This window comes from Ochlerotatus camptorhynchus, unplaced genomic scaffold (genome assembly GCF_037179485.1).
Source record: "Ochlerotatus camptorhynchus isolate MF236.1 unplaced genomic scaffold, CSIRO-AGI_Acam_v1.1 ptg000913l, whole genome shotgun sequence".
Taxonomy (NCBI): Eukaryota; Metazoa; Arthropoda; class Insecta; order Diptera; family Culicidae; genus Ochlerotatus; species Ochlerotatus camptorhynchus.
This window is the reverse complement of record NW_027041362.1, coordinates 9062-30756: the sequence shown is the minus strand read 5'-3', so window position 1 is coordinate 30756 and position 21695 is coordinate 9062. Positions and strand designations below refer to the sequence as shown.

General features: G+C 39.9%; 1 protein-coding gene across 1 annotated transcript; it reads left to right on the top strand.

The window, feature by feature from the left end:
* The first annotated feature begins 468 nt into the window (after positions 1–468).
* Positions 469–21164, top strand: LOC135715439 (transmembrane protein 120 homolog). Its single transcript, XM_065238716.1, has 4 exons — positions 469–664; positions 728–846; positions 20666–20941; positions 21008–21164. Exons 1-4 carry the CDS (start codon positions 596–598, stop codon positions 21147–21149), a joined length of 606 nt encoding a protein of 201 aa, XP_065094788.1. The 5' UTR covers positions 469–595; the 3' UTR covers positions 21150–21164.
* The last annotated feature ends 531 nt before the right edge of the window (positions 21165–21695 follow it).

The window sequence follows — 21695 nt, the reverse complement described above, 5'->3', positions numbered from 1 at the left end:
TGCTCGATTGATTCCGCTATTTGACAGCTCAATTGGTTCCCGAGATTCTATCCGCCAGACTATGAATATAGCGACTATACTCCCTCCCCCCTTAGTGCTTGACATAATATATGCAACAACCCCAATGTACAACTTGACTAGTCAAAACGTCTTATGTGGTTTTTTCTCTGTATTGTAGCATGAAATTCAAAGTAAATTGTGAGTTTTACATGGTTTTACCGTTTCTACTGAATCTTCATTATTATTATTCACTGACTACATTAAAATTAGTATTAATTGCAAACTGTATTGTTTCTAAACAGTTAAAATAATAATCTGTTGAACTTCAACTTCGATTTTCTCAAAATGGTGGATATGATACATTGGTCTATTTGAAAAGTGACGCGAGAAATACCTTTCATTGCGTGACCGTATTTTCGACTCTCCTCACATTACCGTTCAGCGCCGTGTTGTGTGTATAGTGTCTGGAAAGGTGGTTGACTACTAATAAAATGTGTCGCTGTAACTCTTGATTCTATAAATACTAAATCAGTGATTAATTTATGTTGTGTTGAGAAATCTTAAAATCCTCGTAAATTGATAGTTTTCCGGCAATATGGAAGTGAATTTAGATGAGTACGTGAAAGAGTGGACCGATCTGTCAAATGAGTACAAAAGTCTTGAGGTATTATTACACATCATAACGTATATGCTGCATAAATAACTTAATTCGTATTTATTATTCCAGACCACAAATTCAACCTATTTAGATTTACTGGAAAATTTAGAGCAACTACAGGAGCAATGTACGAAACAAATAAAACATCAACGTTATCGGATGCAGCAAATTTCCAAAAGCATAAAACTGTGAGTAGCCCAAATTTGCTGATTTATCGCCTCTTCAATTTGCTGATTAGATCGTCCCCTTGTTCGTTTACGAAATTGGGCATCAATCACTTGGGTTTAAGAAATAAGCATACACTGATAAGATAATTGTATCCGCTCAAGATTAAAAATTGTACTCACTGTAAACAGCTTTGAGAAAAGTCGCTTCAGAGTGATTTTCATGCAACCTTGAAGTTTTGGCTGCAATTAGAGGCAACATTATGTACACACCAAATTTAAATCAATGGAAATCAGCAAAATTTAGCTGATTTTGAACTTGGCGAAAGATCAGCAAACCTTCCAGCAAAATAATGTTGCTGAAACTTCCAGCAATTCGAACTTCTGCCAAAATGACAGCGTTTTACTGAATTTGCTGTTAGGGTAGAGAACTACTTCGGCCTAATCGCCCATTTTGGGCCTATCGAGCAGAAAACTTCTAATAAATCCATGATCTCAGAGTTAACAAGTCAATTATGCGTTTAGTACGATACTTTAGTTAATAAGCTACCGAACGAAGTCAATGAGAACGCGTAATATGACCGAATCAATTTTTATCTTCATCCGATAGGCCGAAGTGAATTCATTGGCGTTTCAATGGCGTTGCAATGTGTTAGGCCGACTTTATAATCCGTAGGCCGAGTTTGGCGTCAAGAAGCAGTGTTAGACTTTTGACAATATCTCAACGATTCGTTTCTCTTTATCAAATCTTACGGTACGTACGAAAAGGTAAATAAATTTGGAAGCCATCAGTAATAATAACATTTCGTTTGGTGCTAAACTGCGCTAGGTTAAGAAAGACTAAATGCGGTTTGTGCTTAATAGGCCGGAAATGGGGTAGTTAACCCTATGTATTGTTGAAGCTGCAGCACATATGTAAATGACAACGTTTAACTGATTTTCCAGCAAATTTCAACAAAATATTACTGAAACAACAGTAAATTTATTTATATCCGTTTCTACTGATTCTTCAGCAAGTTTCAGCTTCATAGTTTGGAACCAGCTGTCAAATTATTGTATTTTCTTTTTAATCATTTATTATGTATATTAATGACATGCGACGAGTTTTACGGTTTTGTGATATTAATCTTTTTGCTGACGATACTGTGTTATTCATTGCAGCTAAAGATTTAGAAGAAGCCGTTTCACGCTTGAATGAAGATTTGCGTTCTCTAAGTAGATGGTTGAAGTATTAACAATTGAAATTGAATATAAGTAAAACTAAATTCATGGTAATTTCGCGGAAGCGTGTAGATGATGATGTCTTTGTTGTTATTGATGATGAGACAATTGATCGCGTTCAGGAAACTAAATATCTTGGCGTGATTATTGATGACAAACTCAAGTTCAATTCTCATATTGACAATGTCATCAAGAAAATTGCCAAGAAGTATGGAATTCTATGTCGCTTGAAAAACGATTTAACTATTGGTAGTAAAATACAGTTATACAAATCAATCATCTCCCCTCATCTAGACTTTTGCCCTTCCATTTTATTTTTGGCCAATGAAACACAAATATCGAGATTAAAGCGTTTGCAGAATAAAGTAATGCGTTTGATTTTAAGATGTAATAGATTCACTTCCTCAACTTTTATGCTGGACGCTTTGCAATGGCTGTCAGTGAAGCAAAGAATTGTGTTTTTGACTATGGTGTTCATTTTTAAAGTAGTTAACGGTTTGCTGCCTCGATATTTGTGTGATCGGATTGAAAGAGGAAGTGATTTTCATAGATATAACACTAGAAACGCGGATGAAGTAAGAACACCACATCTTTTGAATAATGCTTCAAAAAATTCATTATTTTTCAAAGGTATAAATGTTTTCAATTCGATGCCTAGGCACATCAAGCGTGCAACTACACTTACAGAATTCAAGAGACGCTGCATTTCACATGTAAAAGCTGTTTATTGAGCAGTTAAATTTTTATGAATGGATAAATCATGTATCTTGACAAAGTTATCACTAACGGATTATTTTGTATGGAGACTGTCATAAAGACATTTTAGTAATTTGTGTAGCATATACAAAAAACTACATTGTTTGCCTCGATGGTGATGATGGATTTTTAGTTGTTTGATTTTGTAGTATTAATAGTAAAAATAGCTTTGAGTAGTCTACAATGGTTTGAGCCTCGCGCGCGGAATACAGGTATAAATGACTAATACGTGGAAATTGTGGCAAAAGCCTTGAATTAGTAAAGGGTTGGCTGGAAGTCGTTTCCTTGGATATAGTCCTGGCACTGCGGAAGCTTAAACGTGTAAATCCCAGGTCACGTGTAAATGGAAGTATTGTCGAGGACTATACTTGAACTTTTGATAACTAGTTACACCTTTGAATGTTTTTGGTTGATGCCTATAACATATTTAACAGGACATTTATATCTGTAATTGTAACCAGCTCGATTTTGTTTGCAAACCTGGTTAAAATGTTTATATTTAATTTTCTTAAAGATAACTCGTCCAGCTCAAACCTTTGTAGGGGTAAGAGGTGGGACCATCATCATCATCATCATCATCATCATCATCACTCTCCTTCTTCATCCGGATGATCGCGGTCGGGTCCCTTGTGCCCGAACCGTCTGTACCAGACGTGCTGGCAGTCTTTGTTGTGGTGGCTGCTGGCCGACAACACGACCTCCTCCGGTTGCTTCAGGTGGTACACTGCCGCTATTCGCATGTCCGTCCCATAGCGAAAATCAGTAAGCCGAGAAAATCACGTTTTAAGTTTACTTCGTACCATTGCTTCTTATGTGATGGGACAACTAATTTGACTGTATTTCCAAACTTTTTCAGAACAAAGTTGTTGAGTTCATCCAGTATTGTGAAAATATGCGTGATTATCTAGCATTTGCATTGAAAAACTCAGTTTTGACAAAAACAACTATGGGACCGACATGCGAAGAGCGGCAGTACAGCCCACGCTTCAACGTTGCCGCGGATACCGTCGTCCCGTCACGCAAGATTCGGCACCCACGGGCATGAAAAAACTTCGGCGTTCTTGTTCACTATTGCCGGCACCGACAACAAGTTCATGGCAAGACCGGGTGTGTAAAGCGCGACACTTATGTTCATTTTTCTCGGTAGTCCATTTCCATCACAACAGTCAATCGTGCCACACTCCTGACCTTCCACTTTCGCGAATTTTCCGTCGGCAAGTGTCACAGATATAATGTCACAACTTTTCAATTCACTGAAAAAACTCCGATCGGCAACTGTGTGGCTCGTCGCACCCAAGTCCACTACCCACGGCTTCGAACCGTTGGAACTTTAACACGCGCCGGTGACGAACGCGAACGAAACACAATCTTCCTTTTTCTTCTGTTGTTTTCCTTTCGGCTTCAGGTCGCCGTCCGAATCACGGGCACTCAAACTGCTTATGGCCCTCCTTTTTGCACCGGTGGCAAATTAGAGGTTTCTTCTTGTTGTTCCGACCGTGCACAGTTCCGACTTTCAGCACCAAATCTCCGGATGATCCTTGATGCATTACGGCCTCGTCCAGCAGCTTCCGTTTGACGAGTTCGACGTTGAGGTCGGTGTTAGACCGGCTCTCTAGGGCGGCCGTCAGCGTGTCGTAGGAACTCGGCAGATTTGTCTCCAATTCCTGTCCCGCATTCTTCAGCCTCTCGAACAAATCCTCCATGGCAAAGAGGTGCTCCGCCATATTTTCACCATCCGCGAAACGTTTATCGCAGATCTGCTTCAGAAGCGAAACTTTTGAGGTTAGGGTTGCTGTTTCGTGGTGCTTCTTTATCTCGTCCCATGCTTCCTTCGCTGTCTTGGCCTTACGGATCAGCCTGTGTTGGTTATCCGAGATCAGGAGGCCGATGGTGGACTGAGCCTTGGAGTCCAACGCGTTCCAGGCGTCGTCGGTTTTCCCTTGCTTCTTGACACCGGGGTCGACGCACCGCCACAAATCCTCTCGAGTGAGGAGCAATTCCACCTTAAATTTCCAGGTGGGATAATTGAAATCGTTCAATTGTTGGATGTTGAACCGATTGCCATCCATTTGCGCGAGAAAACCTTCGAAACTTAGCGAAAAACCAAGGGGTTGGTCACTCTACACAGTGTGCCAAAATCAAACTGGGGCACACCCGGGTGCAGTCATTGACGTTGTTTGGCACCCATGGTTACAATTTTTATGATCTTCAAAGTTACTGGCAACACTGAACTTTTTCTGCGCCTGTGCAGTGTACATGTGTCAAAATTTGTTATTGACGTTGCCACTCCTAGTCAAATTATTTTCAAAACAACCGTGAGTCTCCACCAAGTCTCGCCATGGATTCTCAAAATCGTTACACCCGTGACGACAGTCGCATCCACATTTCCTCCCATACGAAGAACAGCTGCCAGCGGTATCTTGACCTAAGCGAGGTTTCTGGCCATGGCTACACGAACTAGCGATGCAGCTCCCACGGCTGCGGCTGCTTCCAGTGCTGCTGCTGGTCCGTCTTTTTTGACGAATTTTAGAGGAGACGGACCAGCAGAAGGAACGGCATCAGCAGCAACTAAAGCAGCAGCAGCATTGGAATCAGCCGCAGCCGTGCGAGCTGCATCGCTTATTTGTGTAGCCGTGGTCGACGCTGGAAATCTTGGCCGGTCACGACAAGCGGTGCTTGAGTTTTAATCGGAAAGTCAACAACCAAACAAAAACTATACCATCCGACCATTCGAACTGCTCGAATACATCCATGGCGGTGGCTGCTACATCAACCATTCCATCGACCATCGTCCATCGTGTATCACCCCTATTCTGTATTTCGTTTCGAACGAAATTCTCATACAAAAAAATATTTTTTTGTATGAGAATTTCGTTCGAAACGAAATACAGAATAGGGGTGATAATGTTGGAGGACCGTCTTGGCAAAATCTCAAATAGTTCAACAAATTTTTACTCTCGTTCCTTTTTGTACTTCCAACTAACACCATAAGAAATTATAATTACGAATCATAACATTAACTACACAAAAAAAGGAAAATCCTTTCCTTTCTCAGAAAAAAAGCTTCCGCTCTTTCAAAGCTAACGTGTTTTCGGTGTTCTCGTTGCTCCACGCACCGTTCATCTTCTTGGAGGAGGAAAAGCACAGCTTCATAATGAACGGGAGTTTTGTGCATTTGTGATCATCGCGCTGTGATTGCACTTCATGATGACGTTCACCACCATGGCTACGATCGGGAACTCGACCAATCCGGAGGAGGAACTTCCCGATTTCAGCGGGAACATTCGCACTTGCGACGGGTGGCAGTCCTTGGTGGTGAATGCAGTCAGCAGCAGATCCTCGGACGGCATACGGGTGGGTTATTGAAGAAGTGGAGAATGCGATTTTTGCTGGCCTGGGAAGCGATTGTTCTTGGAGGCGCTGTAGACCTTGAAACTGATCGAATTGTCCTGCAGGGTGTACGGGTTGGTGGACTATGACAAGTAGTTAAGCTTGGAAAATGGGCTGGTCCGTTTCAGGTCAGCGGTGCGTCCTTCATCAGTCCGACGTGTGTTCCGGCCGGTGTTGGTTTCCAGTTTTCCGACGGATGATACTCGGGCGGTGAAAAATTCGGTGCAAATCCATTTCCTCCGCCGGCTCCCAGAAGGGTTGGTTGACTAATGATTGACGTTCGTTGTGCGGGGTCGGCCTTCCACCGAAGATAGAAGGATCGTGTAGCAACGGAGCTCGTCGTTTTTGAAAACATTGAAAAACAAAACAAATATAAGAACTGTTAAAATACCGGGTTGCCAAACAAGGCATTATTCACAAGTAATCAAAAGTCAGTTCAATGACTTCTTGACACTGCCGGTACAGCTGCGGCACACTGAGGTACACTGAGAAAAAAGTTGGCGCAAAACAAGTGTGTAGAGTGACCACCCCTTGCGAAAAACCTAACAATTTTCGCGTAAGAAAAAAAAAAAACCCAGAAATCTCAAAATGGCGTCGAATTTTCTTTTGTTCTTCCACTCTCTATCACGCACAGGCCCATAAACTGTCGGAGGATTATGCGCAGCGAGAGAGTAATGCTACAACGTCTGTTGTCTGGAAGAAACGAGTAGGAACTAAAACTTTATTTTTACTGTCAGTTACATGGGGTCGTGTGCTGTTAGGTACTCAGGTGTATCAAATCTACTAATTCAAATCATTAACTTCATTCGTTGCTGGCATGGTTGTGCCAACAGATTTGACATGAGGTGCGGTTTTCGAGACTCCGGATGACTTTCTCGTTTTTTTAACTAGTATGTTTATTTGGAAGGCTCAATCGCGTTAGCTTTACGGAGCCGATAGTTCATTGTTCTTTGTTTGTAACAAAATTCACTTAATTCTATGTCTAGTAGGAGTTGGGCCGAATACTCGCGGCTTACTCGAGGTTAGAGAGGTACATTGCTGAAGGATAGGATCAGGGGAGGAGCTTGGGGGTAAGGTTTCGTTGTCTCGTCAGAGCGTTGTCGCCAGTATGAATGGTAGTGCGGTTATGGTGGGTGACCAGTGGGCGACGATGAGACTCATCGAGACGGGGGGACAAGACAAACAAAAACTAATAAAGATAGACAAAAGACAAAGGAATTAAATTCTTATACTAGACATTTGAAGAAACACATAAACCGACTGCATATAGCAGATATCGCAAGTTCCCAACACCGTCTCTGATAGGAACATAGGGTTGTCTTCCTTGGGCCTCAAGGGTATTTAAAAGTCGCTCTCTGGCGGCGTAACTATCCGTACAATGCCAAACTGCGTGATCGATGTCATCGTAACCGTTTCCACACCGACAGATGTTGCTGTCCACGAGGTTTATTCTATTGAGATGAGCATCTAGCGAGTAGTGGTTGGACATAAGTCTACTCATCACGCGAATGAAGTCACGATATGTAGTGGTGGTAGATTCTCATAAATCGAGATTGTGTGTTCAGCCCAAGAATTTCTTCAAAATTTTCAATTATAAGTGTGTTCGTCACTCCGCATTTGATTAGTATTCTGAGAGAGAGCTCTCAGAAACGGTTCGGGTGGGGTGTTACTCCTGCCAGAACCTCGAGACTCATGTTATGCGTTGAGTGCATACAGCCGAGAGCAATACACAGACAACGATATTGAATTCGTTCCAATTTTATTAGGTGACATTTTCTTGCCGAGAGTAAGCAGAAAGAGCTGTACTCTAGAACAGAGAGAATAGTTGTTTTATAAAGCGTTATGAGGTCTGCCGGATGAGAACCCCACCATGTGCCGCAAATTGAACGGAGAAAGTTGATCCTCTGCTGACATTTTTGCTTCAAATACGTAATATGGGTATTCCAAGTGCACTTTGAATCAAACCAGACCCCAAGGTACTTGAAAGACAATGATTGAGTAATGTTTCTGCCCAAAAGATTAAGCTGCATTTGGGCTGGGTACCGCTTTCGAGTAAACACTACCAGTTCAGTTTTCTGCGGCGAGAATTCGATCCCTAGATTCCTAGCCCAAGACGACAAGTTATCTAAGGAACTTTGCAATGGTCCTTGCAAGTCCACGGCATGTGGACCTCTTACGGAAACCACACCGTCATCTGCAAGTTGTCTTAGCGTGCATTGTTCTCCCAAACAGTTGTCGATATCTTTGACATAAAAGTTATAAAGAAGAGGGCTGAGACATGAGCCTTGGGGCAGGCCCATGTAGCTAATTCTGGAAGTTGTCAGTTGTCCAAGGGAAAAGTTCATTTGCTTTTCTGACAACAAATTGTACAATAAATTATTTAAAATTCCAGAAAGTCCACATCTGTGCAGATTGTCTGACAGAATTTCAATGGAAACTGAATCAAAAGCCCCCTTAATGTCCAAGAATACTGAAGCCAATTGCTCCTTGTGTGCAAAGGCCAGTTGAATATCTGTGGAAAGCAGTGCTAGACAATCGTTTGTTCCTTTGCTCTTGCGGAACCCAAACTGTGTATTTGATAGCAAGTTATTTGTTTCGACCCACTGATCGAGTCTCCGAAGGATCATTTTCTCCAACAATTTCCTAATGCACGAAACCATTGCAATCGGACGGTATGAGTTATGGTCAGACGCTGGTTTGCCAGGTTTTTGAATGGCTATTATTTTGACCTGTCTCCATTCAGGCGGTATAATGTTATTTTCTAGTAAGGAATTGAATAAGTTTAGCAAGCGTCTTTTAGCGATGTCTGGGAGATTTTTCAGAAGATTGAATTTAATCATATCGCTTCCCGGTGAGGAGTTGTTCGATGAAAGAAGAGCCATAGAGAATTCCAGCATTGTGAATGGTCTATCCAGAGAGCTGCCGTTCGGAGACGCTTCTCGAAGAATGTGTTGTGCTGGAACTGAGTCCGGACAGACCTTTTTAGCGAAATCGAATATCCATCGGTTGGAGTATTCTTCACTCTCATTAGAAGATGAGCGGTTACGCATGTTGCGAGCCACCCTCCACAAGGTGTTCATTGAGGTTTCTCGTGAGAGTCCCTCGACGAAATTGCGCCAATAACCGCGTTTTTTTTTGCTTTGATTATTTGTTTCAGCTTTGTTTCAAGCTTCGAATATTCCTCGAAGTATGTGGAGGTTTTGTGTCTACGAAAAGCTTTGAAAGCATCAGATTTTTCTACATACAATTCTTCGTCCGATCCAGGTGTGGCTGGTCTCCTTTTGAACGGCGCACTTGGAACTTTTCTTTTTTGTGCTTCCAGTGAGCTTTTGCATATCAAGTCGGCGAGGAATCGATATTCTTCCAATGGTGGAAGCGTATCTATTGATTCGGCACCGATTGTCACCGCCGTTGCATATTTCTGCCAATCTATGTTCCTTGTAAGATCAAATGGAACACGAAATGGTTCTGCAGAGTGAGGGGCACACTTAATTGAAATGATGATTGGCAAATGATCGCTACCATGGGGATCATTGATAACCTTCCACAGACAATCCAATGATAGCGATCTTGAACACAAAGATAGGTCGAGTCGGCTTTCTCGAGCCGGAGGTTTTGCTATACGTGTCGCTTCACCAGTGTTCAAAATAGTCAAGTTGAAATCGTCGTATAAATCGTAAAAAATAGCCGCTCTATTGTCATCGTATAGCTGACCCCACCCAGTACCTTGAGTTTTCATATCACCCAGAATTAAAACTGGGGATGGAAGAATCGAAACTAGATTCCAGAGTTGACTACGACTAATGGAGGTTCTTGGTGGAACATAAACTGAAGCTATGCAAAGGTCTATGTTCTTCACATTTATTTGGCAAGCGACGATTTCGACGCCTGATAGAGCAGGAAGGGAAATTTTGTAGAAAGGGTAGCACTTTTTGATCCCTAAAAGTACTCCACCATAAGAATCGTCTCTATCCAGGCGTATAATGTTAAAATCGTGGAAGTTGAGTTCTTTATCGGAATAAAGCCATGTTTCACAGAGAGCAAATATATCACAATCAGAATTGTGACGTAAAAATTTGAACGAGTCTAGTTTAGGCACTAGACTACGACAGTTCCACTGTAGCACAGTGATCATATCTTCAACCTCGTTCGACGAATTATCCATCGAAAGATATGATTGATGCAAGGAGGGGTCATGAAACAGTCAATTGCTTAAGATATGATTCTAATGTTGGAAGCAAGGCAGAAACTAAGCTTCTAAGAGGGTCTTGTATGTTGAACATATTTAATATGAATTCCACAATGTCCGAAAAAGCTAGCAAACCTCGTTTGGACTTGGATTTCTTTTGAAAAGTTTGAGGAGCAGCTTTATTATTTTTATTATCTTTTTTGGGCAATGGTGGAAAATTCCTGCTGCATCCAGGGATTGGTTCAGCAGGAGTCTTCGGTTTCGTTTTTTCATCCCCATTACCCTGGGAATTTGCCAATCTTCTGGAGGTGACTTTAGTTTTCTTACGGCGCACTTTCGGGGAGGGGCATTTTCTTTTTGTGAATCCGTCCATTTTTGAAGGTGCGTGTACCTCCGTAGAATCACCTTCATCGGATGAGTCAGAGTTCGATTCTTCAGCTGACAAAATCGAAAATTGGTTTGCCTCTTGGACGGCTGATGCAGCCTTCACCATTTGAGCATATGTCTGCTTGGAGCGTCCTGAGATTGAACGCTGCACTTTATCGGAGTGCTGCTTGTACATCGGGCACTCCTGTAAAGGGTGAGGATTCTCGCCACAGTTAACGCATTTTACTGATTCTTTGTGGCAAGAATCCTCTTTGTGGTTTGACAAATCGCCTTTGCAGAATTTACGTTTTTTACGCAGATAGATTTATTTGGGTTTGCAAGGGGATTATACTATTGAAATATTTCAGAAAGTACCCAACGGTGCTTCTTCTATTTGCGTGACAAGCTTTCATTGTTGTTTTCATTAAAGTATTACTCAGGAAACAATGTTAAACATAATTTTTGTACATGGAATTGTAACTAATCTTATATGTGCTTCATTTTGATTTGGGATAAGTGTTTGAACTATGGCTCGGGATTTCCACTTTGGCGTGCTTCTATTGTGACATATATCCATACGTATTTTTGTAGTGCGACATAGTGGAAGCGTGTGGGCATAGTTGGAGCATATACCCTATACAATTTAAAAATCAGCTAGGAAACTAACTTCAAAAAGAAGCATTTTAGTCACATCAAGGCGTTACCTGGGTCGAACTAAGATATAATAAATAGGTGTCAAAATCAAAAGTACTTGAAACTAGATTACAAGCACAAGTTCAGGTACTTAATAAAGCATGGGTTATGATTGATTAGGTGAATTAGCGATTTCAATTATTTATTAAATTAGACTAATGAGATATCATAATCATCTAATGAACTTAAATAAGAAACTTCAGAAAGTCTAATGACATTAATGACGATAAGATTAACAAAATAATTAAGATGCGGGGGGTCCGCTTAGGGAGGCAACTAACCTTTATAGTTGTAGAATAAATCTTCTTATTTAGTCTTGAACTTTAATAAGAAAACGCAAGCAGACCAATAGCATTAAGGGCCGATTTCTTCACCTCCGCTTAAGCCTTAAACCAGGTTTAACTATATGGGTAAGCCTGGTTTAAGATTTAAGCGGGGGTGAAGAAAACGGCCCTAAGTAGATTAACAAGGAGAGGAATAGTTTAGGAAATAAGTAAAAGTAGAGGTATGTGACAATTAATAACTTTTAAACTTTTGGAGGTATTGTATTCCCCTGAGTTTGTTGTACTCGATTACTATATTATTCTCTCAATACGCGAAATCTCTTATATATGCGATTAAAGCATTTGAGTTAACTTATTTCTTAGTGTTCAAGTACTTACATTTGTAAACAGCAGTCAATGTTAATCTATAAACTAAACCCTACGTTAAATCGTTCTGTCCTTATGTGGTATTGATACATGTTAAACTTTTCGCGGCTGTCGGAATCAACGCGCCTACGTCTACGGAGCTTACGCAGAAGTGATTCGCAATGCGGTAGAGCTCACCAAAAGTTTTTTTGAACTTCTGTAGTATAGAATTTGTTCGGTACGGTCGTGAAATCTTGAGATTGATACGTGCGGTAAAATAACTAAATTGAAACAAAGTTCAACAGTGAAATAAGTAGAATATTTAAGGAGGAAACAAAAATTAATCAACTTGCCAACATAGGCTATCACATTTATTTTAGTGGCACTCTTTAAGTAATAATAAGCTGATTTTCGTATCTTAAGTAATTTAGATGTTTAGCTCTAAACGGTTTTACTGATTCGAGGTCGTTACTTAAGCGGTGTTGGTACAGGTTAAACCTTTGCCGACTGTCGGATTCAACGCGCCTACGTCTACGGAGCTTACGCAGAAGTGATACGCAATTCGGTAGAGCTTGTCAAACGCTTTTGAGCTTATGTAGCATAGGATTTGTTCGGTGCGGTCGCGAAATCTTGAAATGATAGATAAAAATTTAAAGAATTTAAATTAAGTAATTTGATACAATATCTAGGCAGGAAACCAAAATTAATCAACTTGCTAACATAGGCTATCACATTTATTTTGGTGGCACTCTTTAAATGACAATAAGCCTTTTTTTCTCGCTTCGGTTGTCTCGCACGGCTTTCGGAATTCGCGCGGTTTTCGTAACTTACATAATTTAGATATTTCGTTCGAAACGGATTTACTTATTCAATCGGTTTACTACAAACACTCTATACATAAGCACGAACAGAAGTGTACACACCTTTTAATTTATGAATCTTGGGTATGTTTGAATTGTATATACCAGTACAGCTGGTATAAATGGTAAAAGGTGGTATAAGTGTAAATAAATTTTGAGTGTAAAAACCGTTCTCTCCAACACTAGGTGTCACTACCAATTGAAATTTAAATGCCTCCTTTTCTGATTCCCATGTTACCTATCTGTTCTGTGATTCTAGTCTACACATGGCAGGTTTGCCATGTCATCACATGTATTTTTGGTTCACGCCACCCCTGGAAACACTGGAAAACGTGTTTGTTTTCGCGATCCTCTTCTGTCAGCGTTTAACTGGTGGCGCGACGCCATCCGGAAGAATTTTCGTTTGAATTATTTCCAAATTTATAGTCCAGTTTAGTTTTTACGTATTCAGTAATCGTGTTGGGACAGTGTTAGTGATTAAGACCGTGAAATCAGCTTGGAAAGAAAAGAGTCCCATTGGTTAAGGCGTGCCGTGCTTTTCTGGATACTAATTTGGTGAGCTCGTTCCTGAATATGTATTGCAACTCTATCGTAAATAATTTTTAAAATCATTAATTTTGCGTCAATCAAATTTCGCAATACTGAAAATTTCAGTACATTATCAGCATCGATAATGTATCGGTACAAACAACTTTTCCAACTCATTGAATACGCGTCAATCAAGCAATACCGCTTGATTGAAACTGCCAGTGCATTATTAACCGTTATGTGATCGACAAAAAAAAAACACCTTAATGTGCTCGACAAGGGTACCCGGGTACACACAAAATGAAATACTTGCTACTGTGAACTATTGTGACCGATTCTGAATCTTTTGACACCAATGGATTCAGAAACTTATCTTATTTCTGGACATTGCCAACAATGTCCATCCGGAATAGTCTGGTTCTCGGAAATCCGGATTTTCTGTATAATGTTCCAGAACTAAGCATTTTATTGGCACTTTCGCTAGAATTTTGAAGGAATCGATATCAAAGTATCAGAATTTCCTTCAAAAACAATTTCAGCATACTTGAGGACCGGTTTCAGGTTTCTCCCCGGAACGGCCATTTCGGCGCAGGTTCCCGTAGGGCCTCTAGTGGCCATAGAAGTGTTTTTGAAGAAACCCCTGCAATATGGGTATCCAAATTCAAGAATTTACAGCAGGAGACTGTTTATCATAATTTTGTGATGATCCGATGGATTGTCCCCGAGACGGCCATTCCGGAGCAGGTTCCCGTAGGGCTTCTAGTGGCCATAGAAGTGTTTAGGAAGAAACCCCTGAAATATGGGTATCAAAATTCATGAATTTACAGCAGGAGACTGTTTACCATAATTTTGTAATCATCCGATGGATTGTCCCCAGAACGGCCATTCCGGAGCAGGTTCCCGTAGGGCTTCTAGTGGCCATAGAAGTGTTTGGGAAGAAACCTCTGCAATATGGGTATCAAAATTCATGAATTTACAGCAGGAGACTGTTTATCATAATGTTGTGGTCATCCGATGGATTATCCCCGAGACGGCCATTCCGGAGCAGGTTTCTGTTGGGCCTCTAGTGGCCATAGAAGTGTTTGGGAAGAAACCCCTGCAAAATGGGTATCAAAATTCATGAATTTCCAGCAGGAGACTGTTTATCATAATTTTGTGATCATCCGATGGATTGTCCCCACAACGGCCATTCCGGAGCAGGTTCCTGTAGGGCCTGCAGTGCCCATAGAAGTGTTTGGGAAGAAACCCCTGCAATATGGGTATGCAAATTCATGAATTTACAGCAAGAGACTGTTTATCATAATGTTGTGGTCATCCGATGGATTGTCCCCGGGACGGCCATTCCGGAGCAGGTTTCTGTTGGGCTCTAGTGGCCATAGAAGTGTTTGGGAAGAAACCCCTGTAATATGGGTATCAAAATTCATGAATTTACAGCAGGAGACTGTTTATCATAATTTTGTGGTCATCCAATGGATTGTCCCGGGACGGCCTTTTCGGAGCAGGTTCCCGTAGAGCTTCTAGTCGCCATAGAAGTGTTTGGGAAGAAACCCCTGAAATATGGATATCAAAATTCATGAATTTCTAGCAGGAAAATGTTTATCATAATTTTGTGATGATCCGATGGATTTACCCCAGAACGGCCACTCCGAAGCAGGTTCCTGTAGGGCCTCCAGTGCCCATAGAAGTGTTTGGGAAGAAACCCCTGAAATATGGGTATAAAAATTCATGAATTTATAGCAGGAGACTGTTTATTATAATGTTGTGGTCATCCGATGGATTGTCCCCAGAACGGCCATTCCGGAGCAGGTTCCCGGAGGGCCTCTAGTAGCCATAGAAGTTGTTTGCAAGGATGTTCCTACAATATGGGTATGAAAATTCATGAATTTTCAGCAGTAGACTATTCATCATATTTTCGTGGCTATCTGACAGATTGTCCCCGGAATGGGCTTGGATAGAATGCTCTTTATTTTTTGAAATTTAAAAAAAGAAACTTTTCTCATTATTTGTTTGTATCTGACTAAATGTCCATGAAATGGCCATTTTTAGAACAAGTGAATAATCGAGTGGTGGTGAAAAATTCAGGATGAAAACTCATGCAATTTTTATTTTCTTGAGTTTTCCTGGTGTTCAATCTCTCTAGGGGTATAAACGTTGTGGATTAATGTTGTATGGAGTTTTTGCAGTCTTTACTGTGCTAAAAATAAACTGACATTTCTATGGACTTTTAATCCTCATAAAAAATTGTTAAAAAATTACAAGCACATAAAAAGCAAACGAAAAAAAAAAAAAATAGCATTTATCGTAAATTTATTGGCAGTGCTGATTGCACACAGGTCTTAAGCATGACTTCACATCTTCCTGGTCTTCCTACACTTGATGTCTCCACTTTTGCAGATATGACAGATGCCAACTTGTGGCTCCCGTCCGGACGGATCTGTGCTCTTAGACTGACATATATGAGCGTCAATTTTGACAAAGAATTCAGTCGACTTTTCGTCGAGTAACGAACTGTTCTGTCATTAATTATGATACATATTATAGGGGCTTCTTCCCAAACACTTTGATCGCGCACGGGAGAGATCCCTACGTTGTGTTTATTTGTTTATCTTTCAATTGTCAATTGCCGATCGAGACGGATAGCAATGAAAAGCGCCGATTGCATCGCCGTCCTGCCATGGCGGAGGCATACGAGCTACTAATTTATTGTTGTTTTGTTTTGTATATTTATTTTATTTATTTATTTATTTATTTCGTCAACCAACGTAGACTAGCACATATTAGAATACAGTTTTGTTTTCTTAAATTTATTTATTTATTTCGTCAACTTTGGACAAAAGGTTAAAAGTATAATTTTTTCTTTAATAAAAATTAAGCAGTGTCAGCTTTCCTATTTTTTATGAGTTATAATGCCTTATGGAGTAAAAATATTGTTTTAGTTTATGCCGAGACATTGTAAAGTTAATGGTTTCGCAGTATTGATTGTAAGAGGCCATCATGCGGTTTAATGGCCCATATTTTGCATAATTTGTACGATGATGTTTTATGGCAAATAAATTTCGATTTCGGAGTTGCCGAGTAGGTGCATGGAAATTTAATTTTGATAAAAGTTCTGTGGAGTCAATGCGTTGCGAAACGATATCGTTTACAAATGAAACCATTGCATATTCACGACGCTCTTTTAATGTTTGTATGTTTATAAGCATGCAGCGTGCTTGATATGATGGAAGAGGAAATGATGTCCAACCTAATTTACGAAGAGCGTATAATAGAAATTGTTTTTGTACGGATTCTAATCTTTCTTCGTGCGTGATTGAAAAAGGAGACCATACAATGCTGAAATATTCCAGTATTGACCTCACATAGGCGATATATAGTGTTTTAATTGTGTATGGGTCCTGAAAGTTATAGCAAAAGCGCTTGATAAAGCCTAGCATGTTATTTGCCCTGTGAATAATTGTGTTGTAATGGTCTATGAAAGTTAGCTTAGAGTCTAAGATAATTCCTAAATCCCTAACTCTTTCACATTTTTCTACATTTTGATTTCCTAGTGCAATTGAAATATTTGAAGTTGTTCTTTTCCTGCTAAATGATATTAAGTTACATTTTTTTACATTCAATTCTAGTAGACTTTTTTTGCACCATATGTAGAATATGTGTATTTCATTCCGGAATATATTGATGTCTTCTTCATTTCTTATTTCTAAAAAGAGCTTCATGTCGTCGGCATAAATAAGACATTTAAGTTTTTTGAGAATGAAATAAATGTCGTTTACGTATAGAATAAAAAGAAAAGGTCCCAAATGAGAGCCTTGGGGGACGCCTGAAGTGACTTGAATTGGACTCGATTTCTTTCCGTTGAATTTAATTATTTGTTGGCGGTTAGTTAAATATGATTCAAGCCATTTTAGGAGCCCTGATTCAATTCCAATTTTTTGCAATTTAAAAAGTAGCATTGGTATGTCTATGCGGTCAAATGCCTTGCTAAAGTCTGTATAGAGAGCTTCTACGTGGTTTCCATTATCCATTGCATTCAATGAATAGTCTATAAATTCAAGTAAATTTGTCGAGGTCGAGCGACCCTTGAAAAAGCCGTGTTGCATGTCAGTAATTCTATTTTTGATTTGGAGAAATAATTTTTCGTTGACAATTGCCTCGAAAAGTTTAGGAATGCAAGAGATAATGGCTATACCACGATAATTACGTACGTCAGATTTTCGGCCAGATTTAAAGATAGGCACTAGGAATGAGCTTTTCCAAGTTTTTGGGAAGGTTCCAGATTCCAGGGACATATTAAAAATCCAGAACAATGGAGCAGTGAGTTCCATTGCTAGACATTTAATAAAAACTGGAGGAATTCCGTCAGGTCCAGGACCTTTTGAGGAGTCTAAATTTTTTAAAGCCTGCAAACTATCCTGCACTTGAAGTTGATTGAGGCCAATGTCCCTTGAAAATTCTGGAAAAAATGCAAAATAATCGCGGTCGCGATCTTCTTCAGAAAATGTCGTATAGATTTCTTGAAAAAATTTTGCAAATAGATGGCAGTTTTTTTCCGAGCTATCACCGACATTTTCGTCGAGTTGCATTATTGAAGGAAAATTGTCAGATTTTAATTTGGTTTTTACGTAATTAAAGAAGTTCTTTGGACAGGACTTTATTTCATGTTCTGTTTTTGCATTATATTCTTCAAATGCAGTACTGATAGCTAAATTCAGTTGATCGCATAGATCCAAATAAATTAATAAATTATTACTACTATTGTGTTTTTTATAAATTTTATGTGCTTTTTGCTTCCGATTTTTCAAGTTTCTTATTTGTCTGTTATACCAGACTGGATTTTGTGTGTTGCTGTTGCGTCTTTTTTTCTTCAAAGGAATTTCTTCCGAAATTATTTCTGTTAAAATTTTGTAGAACACGTCTATACCAATTTCGACATTTCCTACATTCCTTAAAATTAATTGCCAATTGACACTGTTTAATTTAAATTTTATTGTAATTGTAATTGTAATGGTACAGTGGGTAGGGTAGTTGCACATATAGATGACATTGCACAAACACATTTCTATGGTCACTAGAGGCCTCCAATAGAGGCCCTACGGGAACCTACTCCGGAATGGCCGTCCCGGGGACAATCCATCGGATGATCACAAAATTATGATAAACAGTCTCCTGCTAGAAATTCATGAATTTTGATACCCATATTGCAGGGGTTTCTTCTATGGCCACTAGAGGCCCTACGGGAACATAATACGAAATGGCCGTCCCGTGGACCATCCATCGGATGATCACAAAATTATGATAAACAGTCTCCTGCTTGAAATTCATGAATTTTAATACCCATATTGCAGGGGTTTCTTCCCAAACACTTCTATGGCCACTAGAGGCCCTACGGGAACCTACTCCAGAATGGCCGTCCCGGGGACCATCCATCGGATGACCACAAAATTATGATAAACAGTCTCCTGCTGTAAATTCATGAATTTTGATACCCATATTGCAGGGGTCTCTTCCCAAACACATCTATGGCCACTAGAGGTCCTACAAGAAGCTACTCTGAAATGGCCGTCCGGGGACAATCCATCGGATGACCACAAAATTATGATAAACAGTCTCCTGCTGTAAATTCTTGAATTTTGATACCCATATTGCAGGGGTTTCTTCCCAAACACTTCTATGGCCACTAGAGGCCCTACGGGAACCTGCGGTGGAATGGCCGTTCCGGGGGAAATCCATCGGATGACCACAAAATTATGATAAACAGTCTCCTGCTGTAAATTCTTGAATTTTCATAACCATATTGCAGGGGTTTCTTCAAAAACACTTCTATGGCCACTAGAGGCCCTAGAGGAACCTGCGTCGGAATGGCCGTTCCGGGGGCAATCCATCGGATTACCACAGAATTATGATAAACAGTCTCCTGCTGTATATTCATGAATTTTGATACCCATATTGCAGGGGTTTCTTCCCAAACACTTCTATGGTCACTAGAGGCCCTACGGGAAGCTGCGCCGGAATGGCCGTCCCGGGGAGAATTCTTTGGATGACCACAAAATTATGATAAACAGTCTCCTGCTGTAAATTCTTGAATTTGGATACCCATATTGCAGGGGTTTCTTCAAAAACACTTCTATGGCCACTAGAGGCCCTATGGGAACCTGCGCCGAAATGGCCGTTTCGGGGAGAAACCTTAAACTGGTTCTCAAGTAAGCTGAAATTGTTTTTGAAGGAAATTCTGATACTTTGATATCGATTCCTTCAAAATTCTAGCGAAAGTGCCAAGAAAATGCTTAAGCTGGGTTTAGATAGGGCAAGTCAAATGATCAACTCAGTTGAATTCAATTGGCTTGAAAAGTTGAGCCTGGTTCAACTTTTTTCAATTCAAGTGAGTTGATCAAGTCAGTTGAATGGCATGGTTTACACGTTCAATTCGAGTTCAAGTCAGTTCAACTGACTTTATCAATTGACTTGCCCTATCTAAACCCAGCTTTAGTTCTGGAACATTATACAGAAAATCCGGATTTCTGGGAACCAGACTATTCCGGATGGACATTGTTGGCAATGTCCAGAAAGAAGATAAGTTTCTGAATCCATTAGTGCCAAAAGATTCAGAATCGGTTAACATTGGCCGCAGTAGCAAGCAGTTCAATTTTATGGGTACCCGGGTACCCTTGTCGAGCTGTTTAAGGGTAAAAAATTTCACGACCCCCCCTTTCGAAGCCCCTTGCAGCAATTTGAAATCTTTCTTCACGAAAAGTTGTCACTCCATGAGTTCTAAGATGTCACTGAATTCTGGTTTCCTGTCGTGAAAATAACTTTATAATTTATTAACTTGAAATCTGAAAAGGTACCCGGGTACCCTGTCGATCACATGAGGGTTAATGATTCCCACTTTGAAATGAATTGGAGCGGGGCTTATCGTATACGACAATTGCTTCGGAATACTTGCGTTCTTGAAATGGGCATTTGGAGTTGCGATAGAGTTAGATTGTAAATACACACACAAACACACGTCACCCCTGGCAACACTGGTGTGCATCTTTCCCGTTTGGTTAAAGATGCAGATACGCCCTGAGACATTGTTAGTTTTCAAGCTACCTCAAGGTTTTACCAATGCCAAGCGAGCTTTCGACTGCATGACCGTTTGTTAACGCGTTATTTTCGTCTCATTATAAATTATTAAGCATTATTAACGCATATTTTTATCTCATTTTCAGATGCACGAAAGACAAGAGGCTCACTCCAGAGGAGAAAGATTCATTAGCGGAATTGAACAAAAACATGCTGAAACGGAAGGCTCAATTGCATGAAATCGAACAAGGCTTACCGCAAAAGAATAGTTTCTATTTAAACATTATTCTTGGGGACGTCAATGTCTCAATCTTGAATAGAAGCGATAAGGTTCGTTACAAAGATGACTACGAAAAGTTTAAACTGATTTTGAACGTTATTGGCTTATTTTTGTCGTTCCTGAATATCGTTGTTAACTATAGGTAATGTTACATTGGTTTTTTTTTTATAATTAATCGCTCTATCATCATTTTGTCTTGTTATTTTAGAGCTCTGGAACTTGCATTTATGTTTCTCTTAGTTTGGTACTATTGCACGCTGACGATTAGGGAATCTATTTTGAAGGTAAGATGCAAACAATTATTGTTCAAATACACAGTAACATCATCGAAAACATTTCTATGTAAATGATGATGATGATGATGATGATGATGGTCCCACCTCTTATCCCTACCAAGGTTTGAGCTGGACGATTTATCTTTAAGATAATTAAATATGACATTTTAACCAGGATAACAAACAAAATCGAGTTACATGTAGAAATTCCCTCTAGGTTTACAGTTGCTTCTCAGCAAATGGGGAAAAGCTCAGACATCCGCCTCTTAGTTCTCCTTTTTGTCCTTTTTACAACACTTATGACAAGAGTTAATGAACAATCAACAAAGCGTCCTATTACACTCACTAGCAACCCCGCAATCTGAGGCTATCATAATTATCAGCAATGTCAGGAATGCTCACGAACCCCCAACATTTGCCAGAAAACTTACTACTAACCTCAAGGTATCTTCCAAATAAGCTTCAAAATTGCATTTTTTTAATCAAATTTTAAATTCAGTCCTCTATATCCGTAATACGCGCGAGGCTCAAACCTTTGTGGACTACATTTTTTTTTAAATCTACTACTATTAAATCAAATATTAAAAATCTATCATCACCATCGTGGCGAACACATTTTTT

Coding starts and splice junctions, on each gene's coding strand:
- LOC135715439 (XM_065238716.1), top strand. CDS start 596: ATGGAAGTGAATTTAGATGAGTACGTGAAAGAGTGGACCGATCTGTCA. Junction 665..727: donor ATGAGTACAAAAGTCTTGAG/GTATTATTACAC, acceptor TTATTATTCCAG/ACCACAAATTCAACCTATTT. Junction 847..20,665: donor ATTTCCAAAAGCATAAAACT/GTGAGTAGCCCA, acceptor TCTCATTTTCAG/ATGCACGAAAGACAAGAGGC.